This window comes from Spea bombifrons, chromosome 2, assembly GCF_027358695.1.
Source record: "Spea bombifrons isolate aSpeBom1 chromosome 2, aSpeBom1.2.pri, whole genome shotgun sequence".
NCBI lineage: Eukaryota > Metazoa > Chordata > Amphibia > Anura > Pelobatidae > Spea > Spea bombifrons.
In genome coordinates this window covers 52,576,532-52,598,472 of record NC_071088.1, presented here as the reverse complement: position 1 = coordinate 52,598,472, position 21,941 = coordinate 52,576,532, and the positions used below count along the sequence as shown (strand labels likewise).

Below are 21,941 nucleotides of genomic sequence, written 5' to 3'. Positions count from 1 at the left end.
ACACTGGGCTGCATAGAGGTTTGTTTGAGCTGCTAGCAGCTCAAAAAACTCGGAGGCAAACATTAAATGGAAAAATGACTTTGGCTCGCTAGCATCAATGTCACATCTGATGCCAGGAGTCCCACTAAAAGCAGGGATTACTGGGTCTATCATATTTGGGGGCACCCAATTATATTGAGAGTCAGGCTCTCCACTCCTGGCTTTAGCAGATGGAGCCTGGCCATCATCGTCTTCCTCTGACTCGTCATTTTCTGATGCACAGCAGGATTCATCAGATATTGGATCAATATCTGATGCAGTCAGAGTGGCCTCGGCGTCTGACGCGGTCAGAGTGGCCTCGTCGTCAGACGCGGACAGAGTGGCCTCGGCGTCTGACGCGGACAGAGTGGCCTCGGCGTCTGACGCGGACAGAGTGGCCCAGGCGTCTGACGCGGACAGAGTGGCATCGTCTTCAGACTGAGTGAGGCAGTCATGAGCCTCCTCAGCGCTGATGACACGTTGGGCCATTGTACACGACACCTACCTGGCCAATTTCTAAAACACTACACTATCCCCAATATATGATGTGGTTTTGCACTAAGCACTGCAGCTCTGCAAGACGATCTCTCTCTCTCTCTCTCTCTCTCTCTCTCTCCCCCCCCCCCAGTGTCGCACATCCGGTAGTAATGTCACTGACCCGGATGTGGTTCAGTCCCCCAAGGCTAATGACACACTGGAGGCAATGTATCTGTAGTAGTTTACCGGCATTCGTGCCGGTAACTGTGACAGCTCCCTCGCGGGAGTGATCTAGACACTTCTATCTGTAACAGTCTTCCGGCTTCGCGCCGGAAGCTGTTACAGGAGATCGGGCAGCAGAAAGCCAGCGACGCTGGCTTCTGCTGCCAGGGGGGAGTCCAGGCTGTCAAACGACGGTACGTCTATAGGGGGATTGAAGGGGTTAAATTGGTGTAGAAAGCGATTGTGATGGAACCCTCCATCGCTGGGGCCACTGGACAGGCCTGAGAGCCAGGCTCCTCCCTATTGACTATGGGCCCTGACTTTGTAAAGACTTCTGTGGCTACCCCCAGCAGTATATCATGCGATCACTTGCTGAGGGGATTATCTCTGGCAGAGAGCCAGGATCTGCAACCAGGGAGTTTTAGTTTAATGTTGTATAAGTCCATCTTCCCCACCCTCCCCCAGTTCCACCACTACACACATTTACCCCGGCCATCCCTGGAACTGATTTGGGCCAGTAATAGGCAGTGGAGGTTAGGACCCTATTGTACGTGTGTTTTGCTGGATATATCCAGCCATCTGTGTCCAAAATAAATCAGTTCTCCTCTTGTTGTACCTAAAGACTAGTCTTGCCTGGTTATTTGGGTACTGGATAGTGATATCCCTTTACTTTGCTTGGGGATATTACCTACAGATTGCAGGGAATTATTGTCCTGAAGGGAGAAGTCGCTCTTGGCGCAGAGGGACAACCTAAGGTGCCTGGTCGGTCCATCACAGCGATCTACACCCAAATAGTGTTGCTGTAATGCCTCGATGTCCAGGCATTAGACAACACTGAGATCAACAGCTGGGGGCCCGTGTGGCTCCTCCCCCAGACATCAATATCCACCATAAATTGTATGGCGACGGACGTGATAGTGTCACCTTGATAGCGAGGCACTATGCAACACTGAAAACCCATCCCCAGGACGCACTGTGACCGTTCCGGAGAGGGGTCACAAGTGCCGTTGCGAGAGATTTTGCCTTCTGCTGCAGATTGAATACAGGTACTGCATTCAACCATGCAAGTCAATGGAGCCCAGCTTTCTAAACACAATGTTATTAGTAAATTAAATAAAAATGGTAACATGTAAAAATAATTTCCCAATTGATGTCAACATCAGGGAAACCTTTCAGTTCCAACAAAACGTTAACCCCTTAAGGACAAAGGGCGGTCCCGAAACATATTGAAAACAATGGATTTTTATATACGGGCTTTGTCATTAAGGGGTTAAAAAATATATACATTATATATATATATATATATATATATATATATATATATATATATACATACATACATACACACAATCCATAGATCAGTGCACTCACATCAAATATATATAAAGTTTACTTTTATGAGCAAGTCCAAAAATCAGCGCTCTCTCTTCACAGAATTCTTTCGCATGGAAAGAGTTAAAATCCTGGCATGTTAAAACCCTATTGGGTGTCTAGTTTTAAAAAAACTAGATCTACCAAATCTAACAAATATCTACCAAAATCCATTAAAAAAATCCAAATTTCAGTTGAGGGGGGCCAACCCGTATATATACCCGTCCTCTGCACACAAAACAGGATTGTGAATACCGCCTCCTGTGTGATATATCTAACGAAAAAAACTGTTGATGTTACCGGATCTAACAAATATCTACCAAAATCCATTAACAAAAATCAAAAATTTCAGTTGAGGAGGGGCCAACCCGTATGTATACCCATCCCCCGCACACAAAATAGGATTGTGAATATCACCTCCTGCATGATAGATCTAACGAAAACAAATGTTGATCTAAGCAAATCTAACGAATATCTACCAAAATCCATAAAAAAAATAAAATTTCAGTTGAGGGGGGGCCAGCCCGTAATTAGACTAGATCTAACAAAAATTTTGTCTGATCAAACCTGATCTAACGCGGAGCTATCATAATCAGTAACATTTTGCTGAAATTTTTGTTTAGGGGGGGCTGGCTACGGGTTAATTGTTAATATTTACTATTTTAGAGTAGATCTAACGGAAAAAAGTTGATCAAACCTGATCTAACAAAGCTCTAACAAATGCAATGATCTTTTGTTAAAATTCTTAATATGGGGGGCTAACCCGGGGGAGGTCCCCAATAGCACATGGGGCAGAATGACCAGATTTGGCACAATGGTATATATGCCACTGGATATAATAAGCTTGCAAGGTAGAACCAAAGGCCAGATTACATACAACTCACTACATTGAAGTAACTGACAATAAGTATAATTTCTACATAGACAAAAAAGTCATATGGTGAGTCTCATGTTAGAATCCTTAAAGGTGCAAACACCAATAACAAGAACCTAACATAAAATAACAAAAAAATTGAGATATGAATAAGGTGTATGCTTGTATGTAAGATGTATAAAAGACAATAGTAAAGATTAAGCATGTTATAAAATGGATGTCCGAGTGTGATGAGGGTGTTAAGTATGTGCAGGTAGTTTGTAGTGATTGTGATGAAGTAAGCGGTGATTTTGTAGTCAGGTGTATTAAGACAGGTATGCTGTGATGTGCTTATAATGATGCATTGAAGTGTGCCATGGTTGAGCTAGGTAAGAGGGGCAGAACTTTTGCCCCCACAACACAAAAGGTATGAATAGTAGCAGGGACTAATATACAGGATGACCTTTTTATTTTCTCAAGTATGAGGAATGATCAGAGAGTGCAGGCAATTTCAGACAGGGCAGACAAGAGGACACAGGTTAGCGCAAAAAAGGGTATTGCTGCTAGCTATATTGCCATTGTGCACCATACCATATACCACACCAAAAATGGTATGACTATGACTACCCTCTCCTTGTCCTATTCAGGCTGGCTGCCATTCTGCCTGGAGATTTTTTTTTTATTTATATTGCTTTAAAATAAGTAAAAAATAAAAATAATCATTTTTATGCATACATAATAATATTTATAAATGTATTTAACCTTCAATACGTAAATGGTATGTTCAGGTCGTGTAAATGCTGATACATCTGGAAGTAATGAGTGGAGGAACTGTGATCTTTGGCATTTTAAAGTTAACTCAACCTAACAGTAATGCAAATTCTATCTGAATTTTACCTAACAAATGGGTCCATATATTTCCAGTCTCAGTATGTATTCGAAATATGCTCCGGAAGCAGGCTTTAAATGACGGCATTGGGGGACGGTGTCCATGCAGAAGATAATCATTATCTTTCAGCCAGTCAGGGAGCACATCATATGGGATAACTCTCCAACGACCTTCCCATACCTAGTCAGAAAAAAAAAATAAAAAAACTATCACTGTACATGACATATATATAGATAAATATAGTAAATATAATTTGTGTGGGTACAGTAAATAAGAAAAAAGCAAATTACACAAACACTGCAAAAATGTTAACAGCTTAGGTCACAAAGGGTAGAAATATTAAAAACAGCCCAGTCCTTAAGGTAGGGTGACCAGACGTCCCCGGTTTCCCGGATGCAGGGCCGGATTAACGTTCACTTCCACAGGGGCCGCTGCTTCCCTTTGCGTTGCTCGCACACACTGTGTGAGCATTGTCTTTCGTACAGCCCAGGGGAAGCAGGAACCCAGCGGGGACACGTGAATTTACGTCACGTGACATGACCCTGCTCCTTTCAGGTACATATTTTTGGTACCAGAGAAGTTGCTCACACAAAGTGCGAGCAACAAAGAGAGAAGCAACAGCCCCTGCGGAAGTCTGCATATATGCAGTTCAGGTAAGGGGGTGGAGGAGAGTGTATGAACGGGTATGCATGATTGAGGCAATGAATGAGCATCTGTGAATGAGAAAATGAGTATTGGTGAATAAAGGAATGAATGAGTATGAGGGAATGAATGAGTATGAGGGAATGAATGAGTATGAGGGAATGAATGAAAGAATGTTTGTGAATGAATAAATGAATGCATGTGTGTGTGATAGCATGGATGTGTAAGTGGGGTGGAGCATGGCACAGGAAGGCTACTAAAGGGGGGACAATATGCAAGGGTTCGGGGGCATTAATTCACAAAGGGGTGCTGGCTGGGGGCATCACATAAATCTATACTAAAGGGGGGGTGGGTGTTGGGATACGTATACAGTGTTGCTCTAACTGGGGGCAATACACAAGAGTGTGGGGGCATTAGGGTGACCACATCGACCATGTTTTCTAGGACACATATAACTTTTACATATTGCTGACCAGCCCAGATATAATGAGGCCCTGCAGTACGGGGGACGTATAGACTCATAGAAGGGAACCAATTAGTGAGATATACCGTATTTGCCCGCATATAGGCCGCACTCCCCCCCCACACACACTTTAAGTCTTTAAAGTGGGGGTGCAGCCTACATTCGGGGTCTAGCGCAGGAATGCGCAATTCGTATCGCCAGGCAGGCAGCAGGGTTAGGATACAGATCCCCCGCACTACTGCAGGGGACCTGCATCCTACTCTCCGATACGCTGAGCAGCCTCCCCTGCCAGCACTTCCCACGGTAGGTTGTCTAAGCGCATCGTGCGGACGTTTACCAGCTGCGGTGATGCGCGTAAACAACCTCCGCTGCTGGCACGTCTGCTGGATGTGCTTTAACAATCTCCCTTGCCGGGAATTGCCACGGGGGGAGTCCCGGCAAGGGAGATTGTTAAAGCATATCGTGCAGACATGCCGGCAGCGGAGGTTTATGCTCGCGCCGCCGCAGCCGGTGAACGTCTGCGCGATGTACGTTATCAATCTTCCTTGCCAGCACTTCCCACAGCAGAAGTGCCGGCACCGTGACAAAGTTACTTTCATATGGTTTGACATTACACATAATGGCAGAGGACTGTCTGATAATTACAAAGAAAAAAATGTTGCAATTTGCGATATACAAAACCGTGTATATCGTTGGAAACAAAATCGAGAATTAAAAGGAACGTTCTCTAGATCTAGATCTGTTTCCATCTCATCCAATACCTCCAGGGATGAATCTTCTGACCAAAGTGAAGGAAAAAGTAAAAATAGATTCCGAGATTTATCACCTCAAATGCAAACCCCTCGGGAATCTAGATATAGAAATAAAAGAAGACGAACACCTCCAAAACAACAGGATAAACGTGCTAAAAACAACATGGAGGTAATCAATTTATCACGGCACACTTTAACAAAATCACAGTGTGAAGTATTGCAATTAGGTTTGAGCTTCTCTCCCACTAACAACTTTGATTTCTTTACAGCATTAAAAGATCTTCATTTATTTTCACGCAAAATATTATTAAGAAAATTACACACTAGACCGGAGATTACGAATTTTAATGAAATTGAAAGGGAAACATTACGAGATCTTGAGGAATTATGGGAAGAACAGCAACCAGATGACCCTGGTAAGTTAGTGGAACACATTTTGCCCAAATCAAAAACATTTCCTCCCCTTTCCATATGTCCGGCCATAGATATTTTCACTAAACTAGTTACAGAAGAATTTCAAAAAATCTCTATTAAAAGATCTAAAGATAATTTAACCCAGACACAGAGAAAAGCTCTTAATGAGATTCAGAAAATAGATGACATTATAATTAAACAGGCTGATAAAGGAGGAAATATAGTGGTATGGCCAAGTATAATGTATGAGAAAGAAGCATTTCGCCAACTAAAAGATAAGACAACATACGAGAAATTAACGTTTAATCCGGTGAGATCATATACTTTGGAGTTAATGTTAATATTAGAACAAGCGGAAGAAAAGGGAATAATAACTAAAAGAGTAAGAGAAGGGTTAACTAAACAACATCCACAAATCCCAACTTTTTATTTGATTCCCAAGGTACATAAAGATCCCCTCAACCCTCCTGGACGCCCGATTGTGTCAGGGATTGATGGTATATGTGACCCAATCTGTAAATTTATAGATGTGTATTTGAAAACATTAGTTGAAACTTTGCCATCTTATGTCAAAGATACGACGGATGTACTAGGGAGAATTGATGGGATCTCTTTGGAACCAGATATGCTATTGGTAACCGCGGACGTGGAATCACTTTACACCTGCATTAAACATATAGATGGACTCAGAGCTGTTCAGTTCTATTTAGACAGCAGTAATTTAGATATAGAACTTAATCAATTAATATTACAACTATTACAATTTATTTTGAGTCACAATTTTTTCACTTTTAAAGATGGATTTTATCTCCAAAAAAGAGGCACCGCTATGGGTGCAGCATGTGCCCCGTCATATGCAAACCTTTTTTTAGGGTTTTGGGAGAGAAGTATTTTTCAGTGTGGCGGAGTACAATATGTAAATCATGTACAATGTTGGTTAAGATATATCGATGACATTTTATTTATCTGGCAGGGATCAGTATCGGACTTGGAATCTTTTATGACGATCCTCAACACAAATGACATCAATGTAAAATTAACCTACGTCTACAGTCATCAACAGGTAGATTTTTTAGACCTCAAGATAGAAAAACAATGTAATGGTAGCCTTGAGACAGATGTCTTTAGAAAAAGTACATCTACTAATTCGTTGTTGCATGCTTATTCCGCCCACACTAGGTCTACGATTAGAGCAATACCAGTGGGCCAATTTCTCCAGATGAGGAGAATTTGTTCAACAGAAACCAAATTTGAAAATCAAAGTACAGATCTAACAAAAAGGTTTATTGAACGAGGCTATAGCAAAAGATGTATAAAACAAGGTTATAGAAGAGCAAAAAGAGAATCAAGGCAAAATCTTTTACAAAATCAACAAAAGAAAAAGAACAAGGATAAACATGATAATACAGCTAGATTTATATCAACATATAATTGTCAGTGGGAACATATGCAAGAAGCTATAAGAAAACACTGGAAAGTACTCAAAACAGATCCGATTTTAGCATCTGTGATCCCAGAAGGAGTTTCCTTTACTGCAAGAAGAGGTAACAACCTGAAAGATTTATTAGTCAGAAGCCACTATGTAGCAAGGAACCAACAACTTTTTGGAACAACTAATCCACGAGTAGGATGTTATCCCTGTGGAGATTGTGTAGCATGCAAAAATATTGTTCGGGCCAATACATTCAAAACAGCAGATGGATCTCGCGAATACTCTATCCGCCAATATATATCCTGTAGTACAAATAATGTGGTTTATTATGCGACATGTGGCTGTCCTAAAATATACATAGGATTAACATCAAGAGAATTACGAATCCGCACCCGAGAACACGTACGAGATATTTTGGCGGCTAAAAATGCGTCAGATTGGACAATATTAAAAACAATACCACGTCACTTCAAAACTTCACATAATTGTGATCCCTCAAGCTTTCAAGTTAAGGGAATTGAAAGAATCAACACAGGAGTACGAGGAGGTAATGTTAAGAAAATCTTAGCTCAAAAGGAATGCAGGTGGATTGTACAATTGGGTACTATGACACCTGCTGGCCTAAATGAGCAATTGTCGTTTTCTGCTTTTTTGTAAATAATTTGTGTTCCCTTTCTTCCATTGGTGATTTTAATATTTTGTTTTTATTTCCTTTTTTGTAGTATATATGTTATATCAAAATACCCCCAGTAACAAGTTTTTGAAGATCCAGATGTAAAAGAAGAAAAGCCATGAAAATTAACATCAAGAAAAGCCAGTAATGAGTTAATAATATCAATACGTATAATATGCAATAATACCATCTCTACATTTATTTTTATTTTGTATACTTACATAGTCATCAATATGTTTTTTGCACTGCCACTTTATTAATTATATATGGATTTAATAATTTTTGATTTGATTTAATGAAATTTTTATATACTTTAAATATGTTGAAGTTTATGCACTTTGATGATTCATGAATTGATTCATACATAACACGGAGCACTTTGCACATTATCTATTTATTTATTTATTAACATGCAGTACAATGCATAAGGAGATTCAAAGATTCAAGCACTTTGTCACTTTATTTATATATTATATTTATTTATATATTACATTCATTGTTAGCATTCACTCAATGCACTTTAAATTTATGTGCATATATACTTATTTATTGGGCTCATTCCTGGAGACATAGTTAAGGCTGAGGCTGGCATAATACCGCTACTACAGAACCTTAAGAAGTTCCGAGCCGAAACCTGGTGCGCCGATGCGGCGATGGCCGCCCTGAGGTCCTGCTTCGGGTCGGGCGCCCCGTCCGTGACGCGCATGCTCGTGAGATAGTCTCTCGGGCTTGCGTGCCATAGGGTGGGGCGTCCGATACGAGGCAGTGTATTGTGGGGCGGAGACGCAACACCGGCGCCAATTAGGGTTTCGGCGCGAAACTTCTGAGGGGAGGGGTATAAATAGTTATGAGAGATGAGGAAATGACAGCAATCCCCTTGAAAAAGGAGAACCAAAACGGCGTTGGGGAAGTGGAGGACAATATGGGTAAGGAGCATATTGCTCTTAGGGTATTATTCTTATGATTGGAATTCCCTAGGTATTTATTGTTGATGTCTATAGTGCCTTATATACTGGTCAACTTCATAGTGAGCGATATTTACCATGTATATACTTTTTTATAGTCATAAAATGGATAGGTGCACTCTATATAGAGTAAGATACAATTATACTTGAATAACTTAGCACCTTTATATCTTCATGATGGTTTACATGCACTCGAGACACTTTATGTAACATAACCATATTTCCTCTATATGCTCTGATTATCTTCCTAACAAACCTCTGTTGTCTATATAATTTAATGTTTTGTATGTTTTTTATGTATTAACTTTTGTACAATAAAATGATAAATTTTATATAAGGGCTAGTGTAGAACTCTTGTTATTGACTAGGTATACAAATTAAAAGACCATGTAGTTTGAAACAATTATGCAGCATTTTCAAACGTTTTAACTATGCAATGTTGTTTATTCCAAATTTTTATATTCTAATTGCACCATTACATGCTGCTGTTTCACAAGAAATAAGATCACAACAATCTAAAACTCCTTTTCATTGGAACATGAAAGAGGATAAAGCTTTACAAGATTTGTTGACAGCTGTCAATAATGCTGTTTATTTATCTCAAAGACAACCATTATCTGTGTATGTTAGTATTTCTTCCGAAGTAGCATACATATGCATTTACAATTCTACTGAAACAGTTCCGATTGCACTTTCATCGTATGTATTTACAATTACAGAAAGAAAATACCTGCCATTAGAAAAGTTGCCTACTACAGTACAATATTTATATTAACACTTCTGTTGCTGAGATACTAAATATCAATGGCTTTACTGTGTATGACCACGTTGGATGATCTGATTTTTATGCTTATCTATATTACACTGACTGTTTAGCAGTTAACTCTAATATGGAAGGGGTTAATAAATCTGCGGGGGTAGGCATTGCTAAATATTCCTTGGACATGAGTTTGTTAAAAACTAGGCAGCTTCCGATAGGAGATCATTCATCACAATACGCCAAGGTATATGCATTGGCTTTTGCATTAACCCCTTAGTGACAAGACTGTTTCCTACTCGTAGTACATTGTGGGACAATGGCTCTTTTAACATTTTCCAGTGTTGCTGTTTAGCTGTGATTTTCTTCTCTCTCGTTTCATGCTCCCACACATATTATATATTGTATTGTTCAGGACATCATCTAATTCACTATAAAAAAAGATAAAATATGGTGATTTTTTTTTGTTCTCACTTTAAAAAAAAAAAAAAAAAAAACTTTTACTCATCTGCAAAAACTAATGAAAAACCTGCTAAATAACTTCTACTCAAACCATATATTTTTAAAAACTAGACACCCCAAGGTATTTCAAAATAAAGTATTTTAACCATTTCCATGCACTAGTTCTACCATCAGCCTTTGTCAAACTTTATGGTAGTAAAAAATGTTTGTATTTTTTTTCACACACTCCTGGTATATGTCACTGCCAAACAACACCCCAATATGTGTTACGCAACATCTCCTGAGTGCAGTGGCACACCCACATGCATGGGTTTGTTAGGTTGTTCGGAGACTAAAAGGCCCTTTTTGAGAGGTGTGCATTTTTCAAATTGGAATTTTGACTTGTCAAAAAGTCTGCCCACATATGCTATTTCTTTGAGTTCGGGCAATACAATTTACCCCATCAAGCCATATATTTGTATGGGCTTTGTCGTTATCACGTTGCACTGCAAGCCGGTAAATGTACGGGCTTTGTCGTTAAGTGGTTAAAAGAATCCTTAAAGGATAAGGGCCATGCTCTTGTTACTGATTCTGCTTATTTAGCACGATCTGCTAATAAAGATTTTCATATATGGAGATCAAACGGTTTTCTTTTGGCTAAAAAGAAGCCATTAAATCATATTGCTAAATGGAAAAACATTTCTGCTTATCTCATTGACAAGCCTGATACTGAAATTGTACATGAACCAGTTTACAGAATGCTTGGTTTGTCTGCTCACACACTGGCTAATCAGCTTGTTGATTCTCTCACACAAGCTGTTAGTCAAAAATACGCTGTGTGTATAAACCAAGTTAAAACCAGGCCACAAACAAAACCAATCAGTATGGATGCAGAGCTGAATGCCTGTTTGAATGATTCCAGACCTAATCCACCTGGATATCCAAAAGCAAATGCATATAAAGTGCAACATAGACAATGTATTGTCACTATACAAGAGTTTTCAAATAAAAGTGAGTAAAAGTCATTTTTTAATGACAAGACTGTTTCTTACTCATAGTACACTTTGGGACAATAGCTCTTTATATTTCTCAGTGTTATTTAGCTGTAATTTTCTTCTCTTTCATTTAGTGCACCCACACACATTATACATTGGGGGGGTTCTAGGACAAAAAGGGGCTTTCTTTAGATAAAAATAATGTTATATCTAATTTACTAATAAAATATATATTTTTTGTAAAAAAAAAAAAAAAAAAAAAAAAAAGACTTTTTCTCACTTTTATTTGAAACCTCTTTTACTCATCTGCAAAAACTGATGAAAAAACCTGCTAAATAGATTCTACTATTTGTCCTGTGGTTAGAAATGTTTTCTTTTCTTTTTTTTCTCAAATCTGGTCATTCTGCCCCATGTGCTATTTCGTGCATCACACCCCAAGGTATTTTAAATGCTCATAATTTTAACACTTTCCATGCAGTAGTTCTACCACCAGCCATTGTCAAAGTTTACGGCAGAATTATTTTATTTTTTTATTTTTACACCGCTGCTGGTATATGTCACTGCTAAACAACACCCAATATGTGTTCAGCAACATCTCCCGAGTACAGCGATACCCCCCATGCACGGGTTTGTTGGGTTATTTGGGAGGTAAAATTTCTCCTTTGTGAGGTGTGTATTTCTTTGTCAACCCGGAGGCTGTTTACCCGCATCGCCGCAGCCGGTGACCGTCCGGACAATGCGCTTAGACAACCTCCCGTGCTGGAAAGTGCTGGCAGGGGAGGCTGTCTGAGTGTATTAGAGAGTAGGGCTGCAACTAACGATTATTTTAATAATCGATTAGTTGGCCGATTATTTTGTCGATTAATCGGATAAAAAAATACATTATTTTAAATTGAAGAAAAATTGCAATAAAAAACGTACAATTTACACCAGGGCTGCAACAACTAATCGATAAAATCGATAATAATCGATAATGAAATTCGTTGGCAACGAATTTCATTATCGATTAGTTGAATCGATTATTATCGATTATAAAATGAGGGTTTTTTCAGAGCAAACGCTCTGAAAAATCCCCCTCATTATATAATCCGTTTAGTCTGACTCACCGTCTCACAGCAGCAGCTCCTACTTACTCCCCCTCCCTGTAATCACTGTGACAACTGGCCCCGCCCCTTCCTTCTCCAGGCCAGAACCACATGGCTGTGACACTCATCTAACTGTATGTATATATATATATATATATATATATATATATATATATATATATATATATATAATGTATATATATATATATATATGTGTGTATATATGTATGTAATATATATATATATATATATATATATATATATATTTGGGCTACTGAAAGTTAGGGGAGGTGGGGGTTAATTTAGGGGCAGTTATGGTTAGTGGGGTGTTTAGGGTTAATTTAGGGGCAGTTATGGTTAATTGGGTGTTTAGGGTTAATTTAGGGGCAGTTATGTTAATGGGGTGTTTAGGGTTAGTTTAGGAGCAGCTGTGGTTAATGGGGTGTTTGGGGTTAATTTGAGGCAGTTGTGGTTAATGGTGTGTTTAGGGTTAATTTAGGGGATGCTGTGGTTGATGGGGTCTTTAGGGTTAATTTAGGGGATGCTGTGGTTAAGGGGGTGTTAAGGGTTAATTTAGGGGCAGTTATGGTTAATGGGGAGTTTAGGGTTAATTTAGGGGAATCTAAATCCTGGGGGCAGTGAAGTGACATATCTGGGGGTATAAGGCATATACAGTATATAAGGCATATGTGGGGAGGGCAGTGTGGCATGTCTGGGGAGGACGGAGTGGTGTATCAGGGTGTATAAGGCATATCTGGGGGTAGAGTGGCATATCTGGGGGTAGAGAAGTGGCATGTCTGGGAGGCAGGGTGGCATGTCTGGGGAGGATGGAGTGGGGATATAAGGCGTATCAGGCACAGTGGCAGATGTGGGATGCAGCGTGGAGTGGCAGATGTGGGAGGCAGCATGGCGTGGCATATGTGGGGAGGGCAGGGTGGCATGTCTGGGGAGGATGGAGTGGTGTTTCAGGGGGTATAAGGCGTATCAGGCACAGTGGCATGTGGGGGGTAGAGTGGAGTGGCAGATGTGGGAGGCAGCGTGGCAGATGTGGGAGGCAGCGTGGCAGATGTGGGAGGCAGCGTGGAGTGGTATATGTGGGAGGCAGCGTGGAGTGGCAGATGTGGGAGGCAGCGTGGTGTGGTATATGTGGGAGGCAGCGTGGAGTGCTGTTGTAGGCAGCGTGGCATATGTGGGGGGGCAGCATGGCATGTCTGGGAGACAGCGTAGCAAGCCTGGGCTCGATTGTGCATATATTGGGGGGCTGGTTGGGAAATAAAGACAAGAAATGTATTATCAAAGTTTTTTTTTTCTGCTGTTTGTATTTAACATCATTTGTTTAGTAAATTATTTTAAATAAATGAAAAATTTACATTCATTTTTTTTATCCGATTAATCGATTAATCGAAAAAATAATCGGCCAACTAATCGATTATTAAAATAATCGTTAGTTGCAGCCCTAATTTACACTTTCATCTCTTTATTGCAATGGCCTCTCTCTATTCACCTTCTTATTTTACTGACACAATAATAAAAGCTACAAGAACCCAAACACAGTGCTTCTCAAACTAGGTTTTTATACAAAGTTATTAGTAAATATTAATTCATATGTTAACTATTTTTCATATTTAATAAAAACTGAGAAAAAAGCCTTGTTTAAATTTTTTTATTTACCAAACTGCCCCCAGTTATGCACATCTGACCCCCAGCTTGCCACTCTGCCCCCATATATGCCTTATACCTCTTATTTGCCAGATTCCACTGTGCCCCCTGATATGCCACTGTGCCCCTGATATGCCTTATACTCCTTATATGCCAGTGATATGCAACTGAGCCCCCTGATATACCTTTTACCCCCAGATTTGTTTTATGCCCCCCTGATTTGCCTAATGTCGATGTCTTATACCCCCTATATGCCACTGAGCCCCCTGATATACCTTTTACCCCCAGATATGTTTATGCCCCCCTGATATGCCTAATATCCATATGCCTTATACCCCCTATATGCCCTAAAAATTCATAATACCCCCCATACACCACTATAACTCACCCATACACCACTCTGCCTCCTCCCCCTCCCATACACCACTCTGGCTCCTCCCCTCCCATACACCACTCTGGCTCCTCCCCCTCCCAAACATCACTCTGGCTCCTCCCCCCTCTCAAACTCCACTCTGCCTCCTCCCCCCTCCCATACACCACTCTGCCTCCTCCCCCACCCATACATCACTTTGCCTCCTCCCCTCCCATATACCACTCTGCCTCCTCCCCTCCCATACATCACTTTGGCTCCTCCCCCTCCCATACTCCACTCTGCCTCCTCCCATACACCACTCTGGCTCCTCCCCCTCCCATACTCCACTCTGGCTCCTCCCATACTCCACTCTGCCTCCTCCCATACATCACGTTGGCTCCTCCCCCTCCCATACATCACTTTGCCTCCTCCCCCCTCCCATACTCCACTCTGCCTCCTGTGAACCTCCGTTTCTGACAAAACACCAGGGAGCCGGGTAGAGAGGCAGAGTGGCGTATGAGAGGGGGAGGAGCCAGAGTGGTGTATTGGAGGGTGGCTCCCATACACCCCTCTGACTCCTCCCCCTCCCATACACCGCTCTGCCTCTCTACCCGGCTCCGTTACTGAAGGCACTTTCATTGCAGCTTCATAGAAGCCACAGTGTAAGTGAAGGGCAGTAACGGAGTCTGTCTGTGCGATGCAGACCCTCACCGGCTATCAGAGAGGATGATTCTCTGTCAGCCGGTGGGGGTCTGCATCGCACAGACAGACTCCGTTACTCACCTTCACTTACACCGAGGCTTCTATGAAGCTGCAGGGAAAGTGCCTGTCAGTAACGGTACCGGGTAGAGAGGCAGAGCGGTGTATGGGAGGGGGGAGGAGTCAGAGGGGAGGGGGAGAGAGACGGAAGTGAGAGACCGGCCGACAGTGAGGGGAATCCAGGTCTCCTGCAGCGTTGCGGGGGATCTGGATTCCGGTGTTATAATCCGATCTCTGTTTGAGGTCGGATTATATAAGGAGAGGAGTTTTTCAGAGCATTTGCTCTGAAAAAAACCTCTTTTTATAATCGATAAAAATCGATCCGATTAATCGATGATGAAATTCGTTGACAACGATTTTCATTATCGATTATTATCGATTTTATCGATTAGTTGTTCTAGCCCTATTAGAGAGTAGGATACAGGTCCCCTGCACCGCTGCGGGGGATCTGTATCCTAACCCTGCTGCCTGCCCGGCACCCGGGACTACATGTCCCGGGCGTCGGGCGCTAGACCCCGAATATAGGCCACACCCCCACTTTAAAGACTTAAAGTGGGGGGGGGAGTGCGGCCTATATTCGAGCCAATACGGTATTATTATTTAAGTCTTTCCATGCGGCAATTTTTGTGAAGATATAGCGCAAAAATAGGACTTGCTCATAAAAAAAACTTTTCCCCCTGCAGGGGGAGCTCGAGAGTTTTCAAATGGATCTGGATAGACCCTCTGTGAACTCATTGATCTGACAGTTGGCACTGCCATCTTGTGAGTGGCGGCAACAGCATTCACTAATGGCACTTGTGGTTGCTCTTCGAAGCAATCACAGGGCGACTGGGGTAGGGGGTGTGACGGGACCGACCTGTACCCCGACTGGGTACTCCCGCCAATTGTTGCTTCCTCCTGCCGGGACACCAACAATTAACCCCTTCAGCGCAAGGCAGAACCAGCGTTGTAGATAGAAGGGGGGACGTCGCTGCACCGGAGCTGCATTGGCACTGTGGCTATCGGAAGTTTAGCTACACAGCGTGGCTATTGTCCTGAAAAGGACAATAAAAGATCATAGCAGCCCACCCCAAGCATCAGGCAACACTCATGTTGAGGTGAAAACAGGACTCCTTTATTAACCCCTTCAGTCCCAGGGGTTTTTGGTACCTCAAAGCCCGGAGCAATTTTGTCATTTTTGCCATTCGGTTCAGCAATTATTCTCGTTTCCTGTGAATAGCGTACCCATGTAAACTATATATTGTTTTTTCAACGAGAGATAGAGCTTTCTTTGGATAGCATAGTTGGATGATTAGCTGAAAATTTAGAATGAGAAATTTAGTAAAAACTAACGAAAATTAGAAAAAAAAACAAATTTTTTTTTTTTTAATTTTCCCTCGGAATCCTCACAAAATTAGGTAAAGTGATGGAAAATCCCCTCCAAGTTTATCAATTCTGCTGTAAGTGGGGAGTCCAGTCTGATCTCCCGTGCAGCGGCAGGGATGTGTCCCTGACGCTGCACGAAGGCCTGGACATACCGGTACGTCCATAGGGGTTTTTTACTAGGTGTTTTTTGGATGTCCCGGTATGTCCACAGGGGATTGAAGAGGTTAAAACCAAATACAGAGCTATATATACACAAGTAAGAAAAGAAGCAAGACCAATATCACATTATCTAATTACCATACAATATCCGTGGGAAGGACAGGATGACATGAGACATAAATAATTACATAAATTGGGGACGTAGACGTGGAATGATGATAGACACAGAGGATTAACAGCTACCTGTTGTGTAATTGATAATTAGGTATTCACCACCTAGTCATACCTACAGGGGGTCTTAAGACAAGGGCTAACTCACATAACAGGGGAAACACTTCACACCTATACAATCAACAATGCAAAGACAATCAGCATTCTTCCTACAACAGGATGTCCAGCTGACGTTACAGTTTTGAGACTCTGAGTAGTAAAACATGGGGAAAATCAGCAGAAACTGAACCCCTGTATCCACACACAAAAGTCTCTACAAGGCCTGGGCCCATAGTTGATAGGGAGGAGGCTGGCTCTTAGGCCTCTCCAGGGGCCCCAGTGATGGGGGGTTCTGTCACAGGGGGGTTATGTTGCTGACATGCCTCGATACCGCTGATTGCAGCAAAAACTTCGCTATCGCAGAGATGCAGATATTTCACAGCAGCCCGTTCATGTATGGGCTTTGTCATGAATGCATTGCATCACAAGCCTGTACATGTACGTGCTTTGTCGTGAAGGCGTTAAGGAAGCCGATTATATCCTTCCACCTAAAGACGGCTGTAATAACCCACAGCGCCAAATGATGGAATTCCAGGAGCAGAGTGGGGTAGAGCAGAGACACAGTGTTGGGCCATCAGGATTATGTGGCCACATACCAGGACGCTGAAATAGCAGCGGGAGGTATCCAGTACAGATAACAGGATATAGAGATATCCTGCAGCGAAGGACAGAAAAGGCAGGACAGAGCCAAATGAGTAGAAGCAGGTTGCAGAATCAGGAATACAAGTTACAGGGACAGGCAAGACACAAGATCTGACATAATTGGAACAGGACACCCCTCTGCCGGGGCTCAGGACAGGACACCCCTCTACTGGGGCACAAGACAGGACACAAGAATACAGGGCTGACCAGGTTACACATGACAAGTCTATACAGAAATAACAGAACTAAACAGGATAGACTAGACAAGGACATGAATAGAACTCCTTTCTATGATAATAAGATTGGCGAGTCCGTTACATATCACGGCCATAGCATGCTTAGCCCACCACTAGTACTCCAATATATCGGTGGGTCCTAACACTAAACCCTGCCTACTGAATTACTAATTAACAAACTAAACATTGAATCTAAACACATATCAGAAAGATATACCCATAAACTGCAGACTGAGACAAACATAACAAACGGGTGGGGCACAACTTATAAAGGAAACAGAAGCTGAGGCAAAGAGCAGGACTGGAATCAAAGAATCAGAAGTTCAGGACAGAGCATCCGGAAGTCCAGGAATGGATTGTAATGAGACAGGGGTAACCAGAGACATGCAGCTCCGCTGCCTGGATGGGGCGTGACACAACAACAACTGGTCATTTGCTAAGTCATGCTGTTTCTATTATTAGCCATGTTTCCGATGCGAATGATGAAGGACCGGGCTTTTTTTTTCTTTTTGTACCCTTTGGGACTGAGGCTGTTTTAACACTTTTGCAGTGCTCGTATTCAGCTGTAATTTTCTCTTCTACCATTTAGTGTACCCACACAAGTTATATATTATAAGATGGGCTTTCTTCAGATTATTTTGATCATATCATCTTATTTACTAGAAAGAAAAAACACCTTTTATGACTTTTATTTGAAAATGTTTTACTCACCTACAAAAGCAAGTAAAAAACTAGCTAAATAGATTTTACTATTTGTCCTGAGTTTAGAAATATCCAATGTTTTTATGTTTTTTTGCTGTTTTTGTAAGTTATAGGGCAATAAGTACAAGAAGCATTTTATGATATCACAGAAATATTGGGACATTCTTTGGAATCATTATTATTGCTGCAATGATCCATCCTCACACCAAACAGAATCACAAAGTCTCCCCCAGAGTCCCAGGCAGATGGTATCTCAAAGTTTACAAAATGACAATGTTTTGTAATGACAACCCGGCCTTGGTGGTAATTTTCCTCTCCTTACTTTTTTCCTGACCATTAGCAACCATTTTTGACCAAGTGATATGCAGGCCTAGTTTTTTTTATAGTCTAGTCTATTTTTAAGCATATGAGCTTTAATAGGCATTCTATGTTATACTCTGCTTAATTTTGGATTTATGTAATTTTTGTGAATTTTAATATATAATTACTATAGTTGAATTCTCAGTCCTTTTTTTAAAATAGTGCTCACAACCTAAGTTATTTAATGTGAAAAATAACCAACAATTTTTTACATCTGATTAGTCTACACCCATGTCCTATTTGGGTCATGTTTGAACCTCGCCAATTCAATTCACCCCATCAAAACAAATATTTTCGAAAACTAGACACCCCATGGGTCTTTCAAATGCTAGTATTTCAACTCTTTACAAGCCAAAATTTTATGAGAAGATCCAGCGCTAATTTTCTAATAAACTTTTTATATTATATATATATATATACACACTCACTGTCTACTTTATAGGTACACCTTGCTAGTACCAGGTTGGACTCCCTTTTGCCTTCAGAACTGCCTTCATTCTTCGTGGCATGCTGGAAACACTCAAAGATTTTGGACATGATAGCATCACGCAATTGCTGCAGGTTTGTCTGCTGCACATCTATGAAGTAAATCTTCCACCACATCCCAAAGGTGCTCTATTGGATTGAGATCTGGTGACTGTGGAGGCTATTGGAGTACAATGATAGTCATGTTCAAGAAACCAGTTTGACCATCAACCACCCCCCAGTAGGAAACTGATTATACATTTTTTTCTGGCTGTTAAACTACTTATTGCCCGCCATTGGAAGTCGATAGAGGTACCCCGTATGTCGTCTACACGACGTATCCATATATTAGAAAAACTTTCTTTCAGGAATGACCATCAAATGACTCGATACGGAAAAGTTTGGGCTCCATGGCTTGTAATGCACGACGCCACATTTTGGGAGAGTGACTAATTCCAGGTAATGACGAGCCGCGTCCAGGTGTTACTGTAGTTATCATATGTTTTCTTTATGTTTGTGTTATTCCCTATCTAGAGCTGGGGCCTATGGGATGTGCCACTCCCCAACCCGGTGGGCCTATCCATGTTATTTTTAATTTTTTTTGTACATGATACTGCTCATTATTACCTTTTACCTGTACATATCTACATTGTATTCAGGTCACTGCTTCTACGGCGATTCGCTCCCAGAGTCAATTGTTGTTCTCTATTTTTGTTCCTAAGTTACTTCCAGGCACCCTGTTGCCCTGGTTTGATCCTTAATGGCACTTCTTGTGTAGTTTTCAGGCTGCTTGCGAGACGAACTTCTTTCATACTTACAGTCGTCAACTTTCTGTTATCATTATACCATGTGCTATGTAACAGCTTTTATCCATAAGTATATCGTCTCGGTGATTATGTATCACAATGTGGCTATTGTTCGATGCTTTTTCTCATGTTTATTTCCTCATACTGAGGTGTGATACTATATATTCACCATTGTATGTCCTGAAAGTTTGTCCATGTATAATTCGACTATTGTGCCTTTTCAAAAGAAAAAGAAATAATAAAAAAACTTTAAATTTAAAAAAAAAAAAAGAAACCAGTTTGAGATGATATGAGCTTTGTGACATGGTGCATTATCCTGCTGGAAGTAGCCATCAGAAGATGGGTACACTGTGGTCATAAAAGGATAGACATGGACAGTAAAAATACTCAGACCTTTAAATGATGCTCAGTTGTTACTAAGGGGCCCAAGGTGTGCCAAGAAAACGTCCTCCAGACTTAATAAACACCACCAGCAGCCTGAACTGTTGATATATGGTAGGATAGATCCAAGCTTTCATGTTGTTTACGACAAATTCTGACCCTGCCATTTGAATTTTGCAGCTGGAATTGAGACTCATCAGACCAGGCAACGTTATTCCATTCTTCCATTGTCCAATTTTGGTGAGCCTGTGTGAATTGTAACCTCAGTTTCCTGTTCTTAGCTGACAGAAGCAGCACCCTTTGTGGTCTTCGGCTGCTGTATGCCTCAAGGTTCGACGTGTTGTGCGTTCAGAGATGGTATTCTGCATACCTTGGTTGTAACGAGCGGATATTTGAGTTACTATTGCCTGTCACCTAGAACTAGTCTGCCCATTCTTCGCTGACATCAACAAGGCATTTTCATCCACACAACTGCCACTCACGGGATGTTTACTCTTTTTGGACCATTCTCTGTAAACCCCTGTGTGTGAAAATCCCAGTAGATGAGCAGTTTCTGAAATACTCAGACCTTGTTGGTGCCTGTCTGGCACCAACAACCATGCCACGCTCAAAGTCACTTAACCCCTTCGTGACAAAGGCTGATTTTACTTTTTGTACCCTTCGTGACAATGGCCGTTTTAACATTTCTGCGCTGCTCGTGTTTAGCTGTAATTTTCTTCTTTCCCGTTTACTGAACCCACACACATTAGATATTGTTTTTTTCAGGACAAGAAGGGCTTTCTTTAGATGGCATTGTTTTGATTGTATCATATTATTTACTATTAAAAAAAGTATAAAATATGGTGAAAAATTTAGAAAAAAAAATGACTGTTTCTAACTTTTAGTTGAAAAATCTTTTACTCATCTATAAAAGGTAATGAAAAAACCTGCTAAATAGATTCTACTATTTGTCCTGAGTTTAGAAATACCCAATGTTTTTATGTTTTTTTTCTACACATTATGGGGCAATAAGTACAGGTAGCGTTTTGCTATTTCAAAGCCATTTTTTCCAAATCTGGTAATTCTTCCCCCATGTCCCATTTTGGGTATCTTTGAAGCCGGCCAATGCAATTTACCCCATAAAGTCATATATTTTTGAAAACTAGACAGTCCAGGGTATTCCAAATGCTAGTATTTTAACCCTTTCCAAGCACTAATTCTACCATCAGCCTTTGTCAAACTTTATGGTAGTAATTTTTTTTGCATTTGTTTTTTCACACACATTTTACTTTAGGTATGAATAAACAGGTTCTGGTATATGTCACTATCATAAAACACCCCAATATGTTTAGCAACA

At 41.0% G+C, this 21,941-nt stretch overlaps 1 protein-coding gene across 1 annotated transcript in view; it reads right to left on the bottom strand.

Moving 5' to 3' along the window:
* Positions 1-21,941, bottom strand: part of ADIPOR1 (adiponectin receptor 1) — a 64,449-nt gene that overhangs the window by 21,597 nt on the left and 20,911 nt on the right. The window contains exon 4 of the mRNA XM_053454240.1: positions 3,839-4,010. Within this exon, the coding sequence (XP_053310215.1) occupies positions 3,839-4,010 (172 nt within the window). The remainder of the gene's footprint in view (positions 1-3,838; positions 4,011-21,941) is intronic.